The sequence below is a fragment of the Triturus cristatus genome, chromosome 3_2, assembly GCF_964204655.1.
Source record: "Triturus cristatus chromosome 3_2, aTriCri1.1, whole genome shotgun sequence".
NCBI lineage: Eukaryota > Metazoa > Chordata > Amphibia > Caudata > Salamandridae > Triturus > Triturus cristatus.
The window spans coordinates 165,621,979-165,641,975 of NC_140584.1; the positions used below are offsets into that span (position 1 = coordinate 165,621,979).

The 19,997-nt window shown below is 49.5% G+C and overlaps 1 protein-coding gene across 4 annotated transcripts in view; it reads right to left on the reverse strand.

Moving 5' to 3' along the window:
- The window catches only part of CEP164 (centrosomal protein 164), a 341,304-nt gene that overhangs the window by 63,731 nt on the left and 257,576 nt on the right, over positions 1-19,997 (reverse strand). For all 4 annotated transcript variants that reach the window (XM_085647440.1, XM_085647438.1, XM_085647439.1 and 1 more), the window contains one exon: positions 2,994-3,062. In XM_085647440.1, the coding sequence (XP_085503566.1) occupies positions 2,994-3,062 (69 nt within the window). The remainder of the gene's footprint in view (positions 1-2,993; positions 3,063-19,997) is intronic.

A 19,997-nucleotide genomic window follows, 5' to 3' on the forward strand; every position in this document is an offset into this window, starting at 1 on the left:
TTATCGCCAAGGCCAGCACCCTCTTAAAAAGCACCTTTGGACAGTACAGCATGCACCTATTGTAGGAAAAAGGTTAGATGTTAGTCGGACACCTGTTCTTATGTGTTTCGGAGCAGTGGTGAGTCGGAAAGAAACAGGAGGGCATAGCCCTACTGGATGATCTGGAGGACCAAACTGTTGGAAGTGATGGACGTCCTCCCTGGAAGAAATGTCAAATCCCGCCCCCCTTAGGGTGGGTGGGTGCCACCAAGGGCAAACTAAAGTAGTTTGGAGGCTGATGTTACAGAGAGAGGTAATAGGAAGATCATACCTGGTGACATGCATATTTTTTATGTGATCACAGTCTCCTGCCATAAAAGAGTGGAAGTGACTACAGCAGAGTTGGGTTTTTCTGGCGTGGTCTACATGCAAAGTCTCTGGACTACCCTCTAAGGATTGAAACTGATGATGGAAATGTCTAGCAGGGGTCAAAAGACCCAAAGAACCCCCTGTCGCTTGGATTTCCTTACACAGCGGAATCGCCTTTTCACCAAAAAGGCAGGATCCATCAAAAGGCCGATGCCCGCACATCTCCAGAGAAGCCTGTGGATCCCATCCACGTGTGGTTACGAAGCAACACACTAGCCTCAGACTGCTCATCCCAAACAATCAGTAGTGTCCAGGTCAGCCCAAATTATATATTTGGTAGTGTCAGGATCACCTTGAATGGTTTGAGCAAGCAAGGCTCTGCACTGTTCCGGGACCAATGTCAGGACCTTGATGGCCATGCCTAGTAGACAACTAGCACTGACCAATCTCAAGGCTAGGCTTGACGAAGAGAATTATTTTTTTTCTGAATGATTCGATCTTTTTCGACTCCCTGTCTGGGAGTTGGTTGTCATGGGGAGCCTGTTGGGATTCACTTTGCTGGTGGAAGCTCAGACCACCAAAATCTCAGGCATAGGATGCTGCATAAAAAATCAGGACAGTCAGGAATCAGTCTGTAACGTCTGGCTGACCATTTGTTCACTGGTGGGTAAGAGCAAAGGTTAGACCAAGTGCCTAAAAGGGTGTCAGTTTGGGCTTAACTGAACAGCAGTAAGGGCTCAGAAGGAAGGAAGTTTTAAACCCAGAACCTCAGCAGCATTTCTGATAACTACTGCAAAAGAAGTTATATCTTCTGTTGCAGCACAAAGGGGGAAATCAAGTATTCAGCCCACTAGCCTCCTGTAAATCCATGTATAGAATGTCTTCATCATAACATAGGGGAAAATCATCCCCATGATTTCCATTGTCATCTCTAAGTGGGGGCCTAACTCTGGTCAGAATCGTAACTGAAAAGCTGGCTGAACAACTGAGGGTGGTTCCATGGTAGCTGAGTGTTTTATCTGAATTAGATCATATAAGACCGGGTCCGATGGAGTGAAGCCAGGGCACAACCTCAGTTGGGGTCAAGCTGTATTTGGTTTGGGATCAGACACTGGAGTTAGCAAAGGATCCACTTCTGGCAACTTCAGTACAGGCATCGAAGAAGGAGCCGTGCAGGTCTTGAAGCCGGAACTGAAGTTGCCACTGGAGTTTGTGTGGAACAAAAATACGCATTACAGCATCCTTGAAGGCCTCGACCTGCTGCTGCATCGCCGATGGCTGGGGACTCTCATGCACATCAGGATCAACTGTGGTATCGGCTCTTCAATCAGGGATTGGGAGCAAGATCCAAGTGACCATCCTTGCAACTTGTTGAGATCGATAGAGATGGAATGGAGTTGTATTCCGCTTCACTTTCTTGTGTTTCCACTTATACTGACCTGATGACCTCATGCCTCGAAGAGGCCCTGTTGAGGGACTGGCCTCGAGAGCGGGAATGCTTCCATGCCCTCGACTTAGAGAGGGACTTGTATGGCTTCTTTCAATCTTTGGTGACATACAGCTTCACTTCACGGTCTTGATTCGCCTTCAAGTGCAAGGCGGAAAATTCCTCATACAACTTGAAGTCCTGACCACAGCCCGAACACCCATGGCACTCCGAGTGGGTCCATCTCAGACTTCAAGCACCTTTCAGGACCACTCACGCAAAGTCTTCGGCGTCATGGCCCGGCAGTCAGGGCACGACTTGGGGTCGTGGTCACACCCCAGGCAGTAGAGACACACGCGATGCAGGTCCATCACCTACGTCATGCGATGACAGTCCCCGCAGGACTTGAAGCTGGGCATCCCTAAGGCACCAGGAGTCGATCGACTCAAAAAATAGAGACAAAAAGGCATGGAAAAACTCAGTCAAAAAGTGACTTGGGGTACCGCTCTCTCTGGATCTGCGCTTGCAGGCGCGTAAAAAGAAAGAACTGATGTCAGCGTGCGAGGGCGGCATCTAAGTACCTGCCACGACGTCATCACGGCGACCACGACGCCAATGACGGACGCAGACCCACACGACGCCATCTTCCGACGCGCAGGGGTACTTCTGACGAAAACTTAACGGATCCAATCTGACGCCTGGGGGTAATTCTAAGGTAAGGAATGTATCACTAACGTGTTTCTTTCAGAGATCTGTTTACAACAGTCATGGCTCGGTTTGAACCTTGTGGTTTCAGATGGGGATATTGCTCCTTGGCACACTGCAAATTAGCTTGAAATAATATGTCAAACAAACGAAAAAGGAAGAGTAACACCAGGTCCTTATATAAGTTTCTGCCCCATCACTTCCAAGGCGGAACAAAGTCAATGCTGGTGGCACGCATGAGCACGAATTTGACAACAGCTGCGATTCATCTAGGGGACAGTCTAAAAGGGGACGTATTTGTGGTTAGAAGTATCCATCAGAACCATGAACTTCTCTGTTGAGTAAACTGGAAAACGTCCCCTTTACAGTCCTTCTCACTTGTGCTGCTGATGATTATCACTCATCAGACTTCATCTCAAACATAGGGCAGCTAACTACATCACACATCAGCAATCCTCACCTCAAAGTCTTTATTAAGCATGATGGTGGTCAAAGTCACATCAGCAGATCTCACCTCATGGTCTTTATTAAATTGCTCCTCATCCTCTTGAAACTTCTCTGTGGCCTTCTTAAGTGCCTCCTCCTGTGTGTTTGAAAAAAAGGATAGGGTGTCAACTCTGGGATCAGAGTGAGAGTGCAGTATATACATACTCTGAGGAGAAGTGTGTCAGATATGTGTCGAAGTCAAGAATTAACATGCAGCATTTAACTTTCAAGTTCACAGGACCTATGTGTATATGGCTACTAGGGAGAAGGTAACACATGGGTGCATAGAGAGGGAGTGAGATATTGGTGGGTGCAGCCACAAGTGAGTAGGAAGTGTTATACATGTATTGTTTGTGTGTGGGCGTGTGTGAGAGACTTGGTTATTTAGGTGGCGACAGGAGTATAATAAGTCTGGTTTGGCAGGGAGATGCTTGTGTATTATTGGGAGGCATGGATGGAAATGATTAAGTCTACAAAGAAATAAAATGTAAGCAGCGAGACTTGTCAAAACTTGCTGACAGGAGAAACATGGAGTAGCGCACACAGCACATGAATGTGCGCATGCTGGTCAGATGTACAGTCAAAAAGAAAAAGTTCATCCATGGTAATCCATGGGAGGCCATGTAGAATTTGCAGATAACCATGGTTTGCCAATAAGCATAAAAAACCTTTTGTAAATCGAATTGGTCTTACCTGTGAAATCTATGGTTTTGTCAATGCTTGTTTTACCTCTAGATGGCCACTGCAGCCATGCTTAGAAAGCCATATTGGAACTGTTAAAAACATTTTAATGTGGCAATCTGCTAATACAGCTGTGTGTGGTGCTCAGAGCGCAAGGAGTCAGGCGAGGGAGGCAAGCATTCAAAGGTAGCTTTAAAAAAAAGAGTGGGAAAGAAGAGAGATAGAAAGGAAAACAAAATTGATCCTCACTTGCACTGCAATGCAAGTGTGACAGAAGTGGAAGGATATATGTCATCCAATCAAAGCACACCAAGCTCAAAATGCCTCCTGGGCAGAATAAACACAAGAACAGGGAAGTAAGCTACTGAATCTGGAGCAGAGAAGTGAGAGGGACATTAAGCCATTCAATAGCGAGTCACCCAAAGCCCTCATTATGTATTGTATTGTTTACATGAAGTCTTCAACAATAGGCAGCCAAAGTTAAAGTGGTCTGTAGGTGAAAACTAAAAAGGTCTGTTATCTCATTCAATTCTACCTTACCGGCCACTTCTGATATGCCTACAAAATGGTGAAGTCGAGAAATTACACTTGCACACTCGAGGAGAAATTTATACCATATGTGCTCCAAAAGGCACTGCAATATGTGCAGTATAATGACAGGGTGCCGGACAGATTTGATACCAGACCCCAAACACCCCATATGGGACACAATTTGTGCACACCTACATTCTATGGATGGATGACTGTGAACCAAATAGCGTTTTCATTAGAGGCCCCCCTCCAGCAGCTTAGTTTATTAGAGAACCTGAAGTCCCTGAAACAAATGCTGACCTGGCCCTCACAACGTAAACCAGTAGAAAAGATGTCCACAGCTGTGTCAATTATTGCTAAAGACGACTACTCGCCTTCATATAGAATAGCCTTCACTTCGGGGCCGCTAGGTGGAGTATGACCAAGATGGCCTCACGCCAGTGAGGCTCCGGCTGCTTGGCTCCTTATCCTTCATTAATCCTTAGTCCCCTGCACCTTGATTTGAAGTGGAGCGGTGTGATTCATCATCTCTGCCTGCCTGCTGCCTCCGGTGAAGGTTTAGCTGGCGCGCGGTTCTCCGTATCGCTACCGGAGCTGCCTGTGCTGCGAAGTGGGAGTTGTTGAGGACTTGCTTGGAGCCCTGCCCAGCGGCGGCAGCCACTCGAGTGCCGCTGCGCCCACGTGGCTGATAGGCCGCATTGGAGGAAACGTGCCCTGCGAAGTGGTGATCCTGATGCGGGTACTACTGCTGGCCGCTCGTGCTGTCCTGAATGTCATCGCTGCCTGCTGCGGACTATTTATCGTTGTGGGGACGGTGAGTGCGTCGCCGACGGCTCCTTGTCATTTCATTGCGGTCTGCACTGGCGGACCCCGGCGGCGCGGCGAGGCGGGGGTGGGGTGATTCCTGTTCTGGACCAGAGTGACTATTCTGGCTGGTAGCGGGAGTCTGAGATCTCGCGCTGCCCCCCCGCGCACCGCCATTGTGAGCATCTTTGGACCTTTCAAGTGCTGCCGGCATACTGATCTGGCCCCGTAGCACCGAGCCCGGCATTTTGCTCCTGGTGGTGCTGGGCCAGGCCTCTGGGGTGTTCCAGGTCTATCCTTGGCCCGCGCCTGGGCTCTCGCATCCATCTGCCTCTTCGGCGTCGCTGTCGTCTCCCCGTGCGGGCCCTGGGGGGTCCCCGGGGCATTGCTGCTACAGTCTGACTCTGCCCCTGCGGCATCGCCTGCCTGCCTTCTGCGAATGAGTTGCCCCTCCCCCCCTGGCATCGGACTCTGCGAAATAGCCCGGTTAGTGCTTCACCCGGCCTACACACTCCTGCCTGCCTGGCCCCGGGGTGGCATCGGATCTATACATTGACATCCGCCTGCAGGCTGCCGACTGGCTGGGGTTCGCGGTTTGGGCTGACTGCTCATCGGTGGGACTCGGCGGTGGCTGGTTTGGTGTGCTTGACCGCCTCTGCAGGGGGGCGCCCCGCTATGCCTCTATCATATTAGCCTTTGACGGGTCGGTTGGCTTCCCACGTGGGCCCCTGTGGGGGCTTGCATCCTCTCTCGCCGCTTTGGGCTGATGAACAAGTTACTTACCTTCGGTAACGCTTTTTCTGGTGGATACAGTATCTGCCTGTGGATTCCTCACCTTGTGAATATCCCCTGCGCCAGCAACATTCTGAAACTTTTGTAGCAGTCCACGCCGATGAGGTCGAAGACGACATCACAGAGACGCGGCTCCACTGACGTCACCGGCTCCATAAGAAGACCTAGTCGGTGTGATGACGTCAGTTCCGTCCTTTTTTCCGTGCCTTCGAGGCACACGGACGGACTGACAGCAATGTATACACAGTACATAATATACAAAGCAACACACACAGTGTGGAGAATAAATAGAAAGGCAAAAGAAATAACACAATGCCTTTGACAGTAACAAATACAGTTTGAAACAACATCATTAGAATAGTAGGTATACAAGGATGGACAACGGGGAGGCGGGTGGGTCAGTGAGGAATTCACAGGCAGATACTGTATCCACCAGAAAAAGCGTTACCGAAGGTAAGTAACTTGTTCTTCTGATGGATACATCTGCCAGTGGATTCCTCACATTGTGAAAAGATTCCCACAGCAGTCCTACTCCCGGAGGAGGGTGTCCAACCTTCTATACCAGAAAGCCCTGAAGGACGGAACGAGCAAAATGTCCGTCCCTCCTCACCTCAGAATCCAAGCAGTAATGCTTTGCAACAGTGTGGAGGGAGGCCCAAGTTGCCGCCCTACAAATATCCTCCACAGGAACACCTCTAGAATTAGCTCTAGTAGAATGAGCCCTCAAACCCTCTGGAGGTTCCTTACCGGCCAAAGAGTAGCATATCTTGATACACAAGACAATCCATCTGGAAAGGGTGCGCTTGTGCACCGCTCTGCCTTTCCTACAGCCAACAAAGCCCACAAAGAGCTGGTCATCAACTCGAAAATCCTTTGTCCTGTCAAGGTAGAAGTTCACCGCCCTCTTAGGGTCCAGACGGTGCAGCCGCTCATCCTCCTTGTAAGGGTGAGGGGGAGGATAGAAGGTAGGGAGGGTAATGGATTGCCCCAGATGGAAGGGAGTTACCACCTTAGGCAGAAAAGCAACCCTGGTCCTGAGTACCATTCTTTCAGCATGAATGGTCAAGACGGGGGTTTTGAACTCAGAGCTTGAAGCTTACTTACCCTCCTTACCGAGGTAATTGCAATAAGAAAAACCATCTTGAAAGAAAACAGTCTCAAGGGACACTTGTGCAAGGGGTCGAATGGAGAACCCATCAGATAAGTTAAGACAAGATTTAAGTCCCATTGAGGCACAATAAAAGGAGTAGGAGGAAACTTATTTGTAAGGCCCTTTAGAAATCGTAAAACAATAGGCGATTTGAACAATGACGGTTGATCCGGCAAACAAAGGAATGCCGACAAGGCTGAAAGATATCCCTTTACAGTGGCTACAGCAAAACCTTGCTGAGCAAGAGAAAGGGCAAACTGAAGAATGTCAGATAAACGAGCCCTCAAAGGATCAATTGACTTCTCCCCAAACCAGAGCACAAATTTAGACCACCTATAGGAATAGATAGATTTGGTGGAATGACGTCTGGCAGACAAAATTACATCTACCACATCTGGCGGGAGAGAAAAAGAATTCAGGTTGCCCCGTTCAATCTCCAGGCATGAAGGTGTAAGCTCTGGAGGTGGGGTTGTAGAACCTGCCCCTCCGACTGCGAGAGGAGGTCTGCCCTCAGAGGGAGACGGAGCGGAGGGCACGAGGAGAGGTGGAGAAGATCTGTATACCACACCCCTCTTGGCCAATCCAGGGCGATCAATATGACTTGGGCCCGGTCTTGGTGAATCTTCCTCAGAACCCGAGGAATCAAGGGTATGGGAGGAAACGCGTAAAGGAGTTGTGAGCCCCAACTCAACTGAAACGCGTCCCCCAATGCTCCCTGCATCGGATACTGGAGACTGCAGAATGACGGACAGTGAGCGTTCGAGAGTGGCAAACAGGTCCACCTGAGGAGTTCCCTTCATCCAAAAGATGTGACGAACCACCTCCCGATGAAGCCTCCACTCGTGGTCGGCAGAGAACTGCCGACTGAGACTGTCTGCACGTACGTTCAGAACCTCGGCCAGATTTGCCATCAGACAAATCTGATGATCCTGAGCCCAGGACCAGCGACGCAGAGCCTCTCTGCAGAGACAAAGAGACCCTACTCCTCCCTGTTTGTTGACATACCACATCGCGGTAGTGTTGTCCGTCAGGACTTGAACCGACTGACCGCGAAGGGATGGGAGGAAGGCCTTGAGTGCCAAACGTATCGCCCGCAATTCCAGAAGATTGAAATGAAGCAACCTTTCCTCTGGGGACCAAAGACCCTTGATCTCCAGATCCCCCAGATGAGCACCCACCCTAAAGTGGATGCATCCGTTATCACTGTGGCCACCGATAGAGGTAGATGGAAGGGCTTTCCTTGAGACAGAATGCCCTCCACGCTCCAAGACAGATCCACCGCAGCTTCTCTGGCGATCTTCACAGACTCCCTTGTGCTGATACCACTGCCTGCGGAGTCACCACTGGGAGCGCCCTCGTGTGCCAGCATGCATGGTTGACCAACAGAATGCAGGAAACAAACAGACCGAGCAGGCGAAGGACCTTCAGGACTGGAATGACCGCTCCATTGTAAAATAAAGGAATCAATTCCTGTATGTCGAGAATCCTTTGTGGAGGTGGGAATGCCCGACACACAGTAGTGTCCAGTACCGCACCTATGAACAGGTTGCGCTGAGCGGGCACCAGGTGAGATTTGGGCACGTTTAGCGAGAAACCCAATTTGTACAACAGCTGAGTTGTATCCTGCAGATGATGAAGCACCTTCTCTGGCGACTCCGCTTTGATCAGCAAGTCGTCCAGATAGGGGAAAACTGAAATCCCCGACCTTCTGAGGTGGGCTGCCACCACAGCCATCACTTTCGTGAAGACTCGAGGAGCAGTAGTAAGACCAAACGGAAGGACCGCAAACTGATAATGTTGTGACCCTACCGTAAACCGGAGATACTTCCTGTGCGACTTCAGGATGGGGATGTGAAAATACGCATCCTGCAAGTCGATCGACACCATCCAGTCCTCCTGATTCAGCGCTTGAAGAACCTGCGCAAGGGTGAGCATCTTGAACTTCCCTTGCTTCAGATAAAGATTCAAGATCCTGAGGTCCAATATCGGACGCAATCTGCCGTCCTTTTTCGGAATCAGAAAATACCGGGAGTAGCATCCCTGACCCCACTCCTGCTCTGGAACCACCTCTATCGCACCTTTCTCTAGCAAATTTAGGACTTCCTCCTGTAGGAGAAGACGGTGGTTCTCTGAGCAAGCCCCTTGACAAGGAGGGTCATTTGGAGGGAATTCCCGAAAGGGAAGGGAGTACCCATTTTCTACAAGATCTAGAACCCAAAGGTCTGTAGTAACCAATTCCCAATCTTGTAGAAAATGGGCAAGCCGGCCCCCCACAGGAACAACATGATCCAGAATGGTGGATCTAGAGCTGCTTTGCGGTGGTGGGAGGGACAGAGGAGGAGGAGGAGGAAGAGGAGGAGGAGGAGGAGGAGGAGGAGGAGGAAGAAGAGGAAGAGGAGGAGGAAGAAGAGGAGGAGGAAGAAGAGGAGGAAGAGGAAGAAGAGGAGGAAGAAGGAAGGAAGAAGAAGAAGAGGAGGAGGAAGGAAGGAAGAAGAGGAGGAAGAAGGAAGAAGAGAGGAAGAAGAGGAGGAAGAAGGAAGAAGAGGAGGAAGAGGAGGAGGAAGAAGAAGAGGAGGAAGAAGAGGAGGAGGAAGAAGAAGAGGAAGAAGAGGAAGAGGAGGAGGAAGAAGAAGAGGAAGAAGAGGAAGAGGAGGAGGAAAAGGAGGAGGAAGAGGAGGAAGAGGAGGAGGGAGGGAGGAGGGAGGAGGAGGGGGGAGGAGGAGGGAGGAGGGAGGAGGAGGGAGGAGGAGGAGGGAGGAGGAGGGAGGAGGAGGAGGGAGGAGGAGGGGGGAGGAGGAGGAGGGAGGAAGGGAGGGAGGAGGAAGAGGAGGAAGAGGAGGAAGAGGAGGAAGAGGAGGAAGAGGAGGAAGAGGAGGAAGAGGAGAGCTGTCTACCTCGAGAGCGACCCCTGAGTCTACCTCTGTAGCTCTTGTACGAAGCGCCTTGCTGCTGTTGCTGCTGCTGGGGCTGCCTGTAAGTACGAAAGGTTGCCCTTCCGAAACCCCTGTACCTCTTAAACGAACCCCTTGACTGGGATTGAAGGCCCAAAGATTTAGCCGTGGCCTTACTTTCTTTAAAACGTTCAAGCGCAGCATCCGCCTTCTTGCCAAAGAGTCCGGAGCCATCAAAAGGCAAGTCCAATAGCGTTGATTGGACATCAGGGGAAAATTCCGATGACTTAAGCCACGCGCTCCTCCTAGTGGCAACAGAAGATCCCATGACTCTTGCTACCGAGTCAGCTGTGTCCAATCCACTCTGGATCACCTGACGCGCCGCCGCCTGGGCATCCGAAAGGACCTCATTAAAACCAACCCTATCCTCCTCTGATAGTTTTGGGGCTAGCTGCTTCGCTGCGTCCATGAGAGCATGTATATAGCGACAGGTGGCATTCGTTGACTTAAGGGCCATGCTGGCCGAAGAACAGACCTTCTAGGCCGACTGATCCAGTTTTTTAGCTTCTCTGTCACTCGGGACCTGGGGAAACGAACCTGAAGATTTCCTTGAACATGCTGCTTGAACCACCAGACTCAGGAGACGGGTGAAAAGTAAAAAATTCGGGATCCCCCGGAGCTTCCCTATACCTCCTGGAAATGATTTTCGAAACTGCCGGAGCAGAAAAGGGCTTACAGCACATCTCCATCACTGGCTCTATGATGGCTTCGTTAAAGGGGAGTAAAGGCTCAGAAACAGTAGTGGGAGAATGCAGCACTCTTCCGTTAAAATGTTCGGTTTGAATTCAGCTGAAGGCAACTGCAGATCTAAAAGTTCAGCTGCTTTTCTTATGACCGCATGGTATGGCGCCACATCCTTTGAAGGTGCATCAGAAGGAGGAGTAATCTCCCATTCAGGCGACAAGTCCAAGCCACTAGCCTCCTTCAATTCCTCAAAAACATCGTCCGATTCCATGAGCTCCCCTTCTTCTACCTCCTCCATTAGGTATCTTTGCTCATCCAGCACTCTGAGCCTCCCTCCTAAACCTGATCCTTACCACCGGCGGCGCCGTGATCGAATCAGACGGCGCCGGAGCCGGCGTCGAACGTGAATCCACAGAAGCAGCCGGTGTCGAATGATGCCATGATGGCGTCGCCGGAAAAAATGGCATGAAGGGAGCCTGAGGATAGGCTTGAGGAACCCCCAAACTGAAGGCCATAGGACCCATAGGACCCGAAGGTGCACCAGAGGGGTACATGGCTCTGGAGAATACCCCGTACATTGCATTAAGATAATGTGTGGGGTCCTGACCTGGTCCTGGAAACGAAGGATACGGCTCAGGCAACACCGGACTTGGGCCGACTGGCACCGACGGTGGATTCAACGGAGCTGAAGGCTCACTCGGGGCCGGAGGCTCCTCATACGGGACCGGGGACGAAGCCGGAGATGGAGCCGGTGTTGGAGATGGAGCCGGAGCTGGGGAATGTTCCGGTGAAGCCACAGGTGACGACAGGCCAACAGGCGAATCCGGAACGGGTGAGGGAGATACAAAGTCCTTAAGACGTCAGGAGGGCGATGCCGATCTTGGAGCCGCATCCCTATCCGAGTGACGCCGGGATGAATGCCTTCTCTTCTTTTTGTGCTTCCTGGATTTGGAAGCATGCCCCGAAGTCGACTTAGACTCCGACCTCGATCTCGACCTTGATTTTCTCTGGCCTCTTTTTTCTTTCTTCATCCTCGCGATGAAGAGCTTTGCTTCCCTCTCCTTAAGAGCCTTGGAACTCATCTTGCGGCAGCAAGAACATCCCTCGACATCATGGTCCGATGAGAGGCACCACACGCAGTCGTCATGCGGATCCGTTATGGACATGTGCTTCCCACATTCGCGACAGGGTTTAAATCCTGACTTTTTAGTCGACATTCTGCAGGAGAAGACAAGAGAAACCAGCAGAAAACAAAGTAACCAGTATAGCTACAATGAGAGACTCCCGAAGTCCATTGGCGTCGACGGCGCGGAAAAAAGGGAACTGACGTCATCACGCCGACGAGGTCTTCTTATGGAGCCGGTGACGTGAGCGGAGCCGTGTCTCTGTGACGTTGTCTTCGACCTCATCGGCGTGGACTGCTACAAAAGTTTCTGAATGTTGCGGCGCAGGAGATATTGACAATGTGAGGAATCCACTGGCAGATGTATCCATCAGAATGAGCCGTCCGAGATTATTGCGGGGGTGCGGTGGTAACTAGGCGCCCCGGGCATCTTGGTGCTCCTGGTTGCTGACCGCGGCAGATCATTGTCCTCGTTCGCGGACCGCAGGTCCTTCCAGCTGCCATGGGGAAGTCGGACGGACGTCAGTCCCGACTGGTTTTTGACACCAAGAAGGAGGCCACGCGCTCGACGCCGAATGACTCGACCCTGGAGGCTGGTGAAGCATCGCAGTCACAATTATCGACCCAAGGTGATGAGGTCAAGGCGTTACTCCTCGCCTTACAGCATAGCATGTCCGACTTGATGGACACTATGAACTCTCGTCTGGACTTTCATGTCCAGAAGGTGGATAAACACAACTGGCAGATTAAAGAGGCCGAGCGGCGCATTTCGGACAATGAGGATGCCGCCGCACAGGTGCAGAGGCAGGTAGCACAAATGGACAAACTCCTCAAGGTGATTGCCGCTAAAAATGAGGACTTAGAGGCTCGCAGTCGCCGGAACAACATCTGGATTATGGGCATTCCGGAGACCACCAACACGGGCCGCATGGAGGAGTATGTCGAGCGGCTGCTGCGCGGCGCCAGTGATGGGAATCCTTTCTCGGCCCAATTCATCGTGGAACGGGCTCATCGCTCTATAGGGCCACGTCCCCCGGTTTGTGGGCTCCCCAGGTCTATTGTGGCCCGACTTCTCAACTATCGCGATCGCGATGCGGCCCTGCGACTAGCGCGAGAGCAGAAGTCCTTACAATATGATGTTGTGGAGTTCACCATCTTCCCGGACTTCACCGTTGCAGTTCAGAAGGCGCGCCACAAATTCCTGGGAGTCAAACAGAAGCTCCGCAAGGCCCAGATGGAGTACGCCCTCTTGAACCCAGCGCAGCTCAGTCTCACACCGAGGGAAAACCATCATCTTCACTAACCCGCATCAGGTAGAGGAATTCCTAAAATCGCTCCCCCGACATTCTCCAGGTGGTGTGTCGAGTGGTCGGGCCTCTGGGCCGGCTTCTCCTTCAACGAACTGAGGTCTCTCAGGCATCTGTGGGCTGCGATGGCGACTCCTGGCCTCCTCGCAGTGCTATCCCTGCTCCTTCTGCCGGACGGCTTTGGTGACTGTGGCGGGTCCTATCTGTTGGCCTCGCAATGCTTCCTTGCTGGGGCCCTTGAACTTTCACCTGCTGGATGAGCGCAGATAGAGGCCCATTTGAACTGCTTTTGCCTGGACTGTTCTACTTCCCCTTTAGTTGTTTTGTGACCAAGCCTCTTCATAGCAGAGGGTAACCCTATATGCATAGCCAAGCACCCCTCTCTCTCCCTTGCCTGGGTCTTCCCCCTTTGGTTGACCGGGCTGTGGGTGGAGAGGTTTCTGTGTCACCCCGGTGACCCCCTACATGGGTGTTCCCCCCCTTCTTTTCGTGGCTCTTCCAAGGGCTGCTTGTACGATCTTATTTTGTTTGTAATGACATGTTCTGGTTTTTAGGGACATTGATGGGATTGGACCCTTCCGGCACGATTGGGGTGCTATTGTGGGTGGGGATGGGTGGGGAACTTTCTTTGCGGATTCGAGGTTCCAATACTGTTCATCTTCAGACATCCTTACTAGCATACGTCGGCACATATTTAAGCCATTTTTTTTGTAGGGTATCCACCAGTAGCACATTCACTACCATGCAATGCCTTAGACCACTGACCCGTCATGCCTAAACCTACTCACGTGGAATGTTGGAAGAATGGGGGACCCCCGGAAGCATCGTCAGCTCTTGGCCTATCTCGATAGACATCATGTTCATATAGCGATGCTTCAAGAGACTCATACTGATCCCCATAGGTTGACCTGCTTTGGGGGCAGGTGGACAGCAGTTCGGGTCTTCTCCTCTTATTATACATATTCGCGTGGCACCCTGATACTAATCAAGAGGGGCGTTTGTTGTGGTTTTACTTATTTAATTCATTCCTTTTTATATAACCTTGTTCCTGCTTCACTACTTCTTTGCCTGTGCAGCTCGTTGCATTCTATGTTCTATCTGTGACTAGCCTGGCAACAGAATGTGGGCAAAGGAGAGTGGAGGTTGGTGTTGGAGGAGGCGGTTAGCTGGAACAAGGACTGGTGGTTTTATTCTTTTACTAGAATAAATGTTACTGAAACCTACTTGTAGTCCTTCTGAGTTTCATGGACTTTACACTGGCGACGAGTGACCTGCTTGGGGACAGGAATTGATGCCACCAGTTTCCCCATATCGAACCTACAATCAAGATATATATATTTTTTTTTTTCATGTCAGCTGAATCTGGATTTTGAACGTTGTGCACGTTAGAGACATCGGAGCTGTACCTGGCTGTACATTGGTCTTCATCTAAGTTTGGTACCTTAAGCGCTCCACAACGAGGAGGCTGTTCATTGTGTCAAGTCAGCACGGTAAAATATGTATGGCGAGAATATTTCGTAGATGTTGACAAGAAGGCTTTGCTGATGGGTGCCGATGTCGAACTGCCCGTTTCCAACAACTTTAAGTAAACTTTAACGGCGTTCGCGCTGCAGTACTGTCGTGTGGGAAGACAGATTTTCTGAACGCGTTGCTGTACTGTCGTGAGGGGAGACAGATTTTCGGAACTACTGTGTGCTCATGAGCTAACGTGTGGAGAGACAGATCCTTTGGAGGAAGGATTCAATTTGCGATATAGTTTTTGTTTTGATAACCTCTTCGGTGTTGGATTGAACATTTGACAGTCAATATTTGAACGTCAGGATTTGAACGGTAACGGTAACAGTAACAGCTCCGCGAGCTAGACTCACCTGCTCGTGCGCTGCCCCGTTGCTGTGGAGTCTCGAGAAGCTCGTGCGCTGCCCCGTTGCTGTGGAGTCTCGAGAAGCGTGAAGCGAGAGGCGAGCGGCAGCGTTGCTGAGAGCCACCCGGCTCACGTTACGCTAGCGTCACGGATTCTCTCATCAGAGATCAAATTGTCAGGTGCACGAATGATCCTAAGGTACAACAAAAGCTTCTGGCCAAGAATCCAGATCTTAAGGACACGTTGTCCATTGTAGAGGGTATGGAGAACACAAATATGTGGGTACGAGAGATGAAAGTGGATAAGGGTCCTTGTGTTTCAGCTGATGAGAAGACTGTTAGCGAAATAAAGAAGGAGGAAGTTGTAAAGACTGACGTTAAGGGTGTGATTAAGGAGAATTGTGAGAAAGACAAGAAGTCTCCATATTCAGAACAGCCTAATTTCAGAAACAGGTCCTCTGAACAATTTGGATTTAGGAGTAACAGAGGAGGTTTTAAATGTTTCAGGTGTGGGAGTGAAAATCATTCACCCAACAGTCCCAATTGTTTCGCGAAGTCTGTGGTGTGCAATAAATGTGGTAAAAGAGGACATTATGCACGGGTGTCTCGGAATGGTAGAAGTCAAACAGTGCAGTGTGTGGATCAGGAAAGGAAGTTTGTTTGCAGCATCAGGCATGATGGAGTTGTTGATGGGGACATATTAGACATGCCTGAATGTGAAGTGTTGATTGGGGGTGAGCGATTTTCAGTGTTGGCTGACTCGGGATCACCTTACACGATGGTTGGTGATGCGAACTGGGATGCTGTTATTGGTCTGGAGAAGACTGAATTGTTTCCCCCGGATATTAGTCCTGTTGGATATGGGGGAGTTAAGATTGATGTTTTGGGTTTTGTTGTAAGGAAGATCCAGTTTAAAGACAGGGAGACTTTTGGTAAAGTGTATGTGGCGAAAAGGGGGGACAACCTTTTGGGGTGGAGACACCAAAGAGATATGGGAATCAAATTGGATCCAAATTCCCCAGAGAAAGTTTTACTTGTGTCACCTTCTTCCATGTCAACTGATATATGCTCTCAATTTCCCAGAGTTTTTAGTGATGGGTTGGGGTTGTTGAGAAATTTTGAACATAAGATTATTCTAAAGGACAATGCTCAACCTTTTGTCAGCAAGGTTAGAAGAGTTCCACATATGTTAATGGAACCGTTGGATTTGGAACTTAAGAAGTTGTTGTCGAGTGGTGTGATTGAGGAGATTGAGTGTTCTGAGTGGTTGGCTCCCATTGTTTTGGCACCTAAGGATGGTGGGAAGGGGATCAGGATGTGTGTGGACTTGCGTGGGTTGAACAAGCACATTTGGGTGGACAGACAACCTTTACCCAATATTTCCCAAACACTTGCTTTGATTAAAGACGCTAAATGGTTTAGTGTGATGGATCTTTCTTCTGCTTACCACCAAGTTCTTTTGCATCCTGATTCTAGGCATTTGACTTCTTTTGTCACGCCTTTAGGAGCTTTCAGGTTTGTCCGAATGCCCTTTGGGTTGGCCTCTGCTGCGGCTTGTTTTCAGAGGGTGATGAATAAGGTGCTGGCTGGGTTGCAGAAGGTTCTAGTTTTTCAGGATGACATATTGATTTATGGTAAGGATGTGTGTGACCATGACGAGGTGCTTTGGAAAGTTTTGGAAAGGTTGCAAGAAGCTGGTTTGGTTATAAAAAAAGAAAAGTGTAAGTTCCGTGTGTCGTCTGTGGATTATCTGGGGCACACCATTTCTTCTGATGGTATTAGTCCTAAGCTCAATTTGGTTGAAAGCATAGTTAAAGCTCCTGTTCCAGTCAGTAAGGATCAAGTTCGTTCATTCTTGGGTTTAGCCGAGTTTTGCTCCAAGTTCATACCTAATTTTGCAGGGGTTTCATTTCCTTTAAGGGAGTTGTTGAGGAAGGGTGTACAATTTTCATGGTCGGTTGAGTGTTCTTTTGCTTTTGACTCCATCAAAAAGACAATAAGTCTTATGCCCACTCTGGGACATTTTGATTCTAGGAAAAAGACAATTTTGTCTACAGATGCGAGCACGCTTGGTTTGGGGGCGGTACTTTCACAAGTTGTTGAGGGTGAGTTGAAGATTGTTGCTTTTGCGTCTCGTTCTCTTAAGGGTGCTGAGGAACGATATTCAGTAATTGAGCGGGAAGCGTTAGCGGTATTTTGGGCTGTACATCATTTCAAGTTTTATCTTTGGGGGTTACCGGTGACAATTAGGTCTGATCACCGTCCCTTATGTCAAATTTTTGCTTGCAGAGATGTTGAAAATGTTTCTCCTAGGATCAAGCGTTGGGTTGAGGGACTTTCTGATTTTAATTTCATTGTTGAGTATGTTCCAGGTTCTATGAATGTTGTTGCGGACTGTCTGTCTAGGTTGCCTATTGATCAGTCTGGTGCTGAAGTTGATGGGTCTTTGGTTGGATGGGTGCAGGAAAATGCTGTTAATCAAGAGGAATGGTCATTGATTTCTCATGATGATAAAGATTTGGAGTTACTTAAGAGGTTCACGATTAAGGGTTGGCCAGCGGTGGAAGACATTCCGGATCAATTGAAGAAGTTTATTAATGTTAAGGAGGAATTATGTGTTTTTGATGACAAATTGTTAAGGGGTAACCGTGTGGTGCCTCCTTGTGAACTTATGAGTAAGTTAATCAATTTGGCTCATGAAGGGCACTTGGGCAGGAATTTAACAAAAGCTAGAGTTCGCGAATGTTATTGGTGGCCAACAATGGACAAACAGGTGGAGGAGGTAGTTAAAGACTGTTGGGAGTGTGCTAATAATGATAAGAGCAAGAGTAGTCGTACTGCACCGCTTTCACCTGTTGAGATTCCGACTGTACCTTGGACCAAATTGGGTTTAGATATTGCTGGTCCTTTTGAGTCTTTCGCGCACAATGAGCGGTATGTGTTACTGTTGGTGGATTACACCTCCAAGTGGGTAGTTACCAAATGTGTACCAACAGTAAATACTAGAACTGTTATTGAGTTTTTGACTGAGGAATTTTCAAGAGAGGGTATACCTAAACAGCTTGTCACAGACAATGGTGTTCAGTTTGTCTCCTTTGAGATGAATACATTTTTGAAGGAATTATCTATTGTACATTTTAAGACAGCTCTATATTCTCCGCAATCCAATGGGCTGGCGGAGAGGATGAATAGGATTGTGAAGTCGTGCGCTCAAAGAGCTTTGCAGAGTAGATCTTCGTTGAAAGAAATGCTTAGGAAAACATGGTGGGCTCACCGCAACACTCCAAATTGTTTAACTTTGGTCTCACCTTTCTCTGTTTTGAGAGGGAGGAAACCTCGTGATAAATTGAACCCGGCTTGGTTGTTTTTGAATGTTGAGAGTGTGCAGTTGGATGAGGATGCAGTGTGGAGGCAGAAGTGTCACCAGGAAAAATATAAGAGCAGGTTTGATTCTAAGAACTCTGCTGTTCTTAGACAATGGAGTGTGGGTGATGAAGTTTTGGTCAAAAGATCTGGGCTTCTGAGGAAGGGTCTTTCACGTTTTATGGGCCCATTCATTATCAAGGAAGTGAGGAAAAATGTTGTGGTATTGGATTCTGGGGAGGTTTGGAGCATGTCTCGTCTGGTCAAGTGGGTGCCAGGTTCTAAAGGTATGTCTGATGTGTCTACTCATGATTCTGCCTTGACTCATCACGATTGTACTCCGATGGCTATGCATCATTCTGGCAACCACCGAAGGATGAGATTTGCGCCATCTTGGCATAAAGATTATGTAATGTCTTGAGGTTAACTTGACAAGGGGACTATGAGATGTCTTGTTTGCAAATGTTTTGTTTTGCTTTATATAAAGTTGCCTTGTAAATTGAAGTTTCAATATTGTGGGGAGGGAGATGTGTTGTGGTTTTACTTATTTAATTCATTCCTTTTTATATAACCTTGTTCCTGCTTCACTACTTCTTTGCCTGTGCAGCTCGTTGCATTCTATGTTCTATCTGTGACTAGCCTGGCAACAGAATGTGGGCAAAGGAGAGTGGAGGTTGGTGTTGGAGGAGGCGGTTAGCTGGAAAAAGGACTGGTGGTTTTATTCTTTTACTAGAATAAATGTTACTGAAACCTACTTGTAGTCCTTCTGAGTTTCATGGACTTTACAGCGTTCCTTTTGTGATGGGTGGCTCGTTAAGTGACCGCTCTGGTAGGCATTGCATACTCTGGGGTGTCTTGGGGACACAATCAGTCACACTGGTCAGTTGTTATGGTCCAAACGTGGACAATCCTGATTATTACACTGCACTTTGGGGGAAAATCTTGAATGTGGGCTCGACTCATATACTCTGGGGTGGGGACCTGAACACAATCCTATGTCCTGGACTCGACCGTTCTCAAGCCATGCCCCACCACTATACTAAAACCCAGCGCACACTCTCGGACCTCCACTCTGCACATGGGCTCATAGATGCGTGGAGGCAGCTTCATCCGGGGCAGAAGGAGGGCACTTATTACACCGCGGCGCGTGCCGCCTGGTCGCGCCTTGATTACTGGTTGGTCTCCCGGGGGGTGGGCCCATGGCTTGTTGCCACCACCCACATGGCTAGAACACTCTCGGACCATGCACCCGTGCTCCTACAGGTGACTCCCCCGCACTCTGTCGCCTCCCCCTTTAGTTGGAGGTTGGTGCCGGGGGCATTGCTTGATGCTGTGTTCCGAGCGGTGATTGGCGCGGATATAACCAATTTTTTTTACCGTAGCAGAGGGTCAGTTACCAGGGTGGGTACCCTCTGGGACGCTTTTAAAGTCACCATTCGAGGTTTTTGCATGTCGAAGAGCTTCGGTGTCCTCCGGGACATCCGGCGGGAGCTGCGCCGACTGGAAGGGGAACTCAAACAGTTGGAGGTGGATATGTGGCGGGATGCGTCGGGTGCCCAGGCGGCCGTGCTGCGTGACAAGCTCACTGAATATACGGAGGCGGCTGAGCGTGAGACTCGCTTTCGGGGAAAATATTTTATTGTGTGCTGGTACGGGGAGGGGGAGAGGCCGGGGAGGGCGTTGCCCGCGGAGGTGTGACAACCTCGCTTCTCTAATTAGATCCTCGACATCTTGGATGCTGCGGGAACGCGATACAGAGATAGCCGTGATATTTTACTGGTCTTCA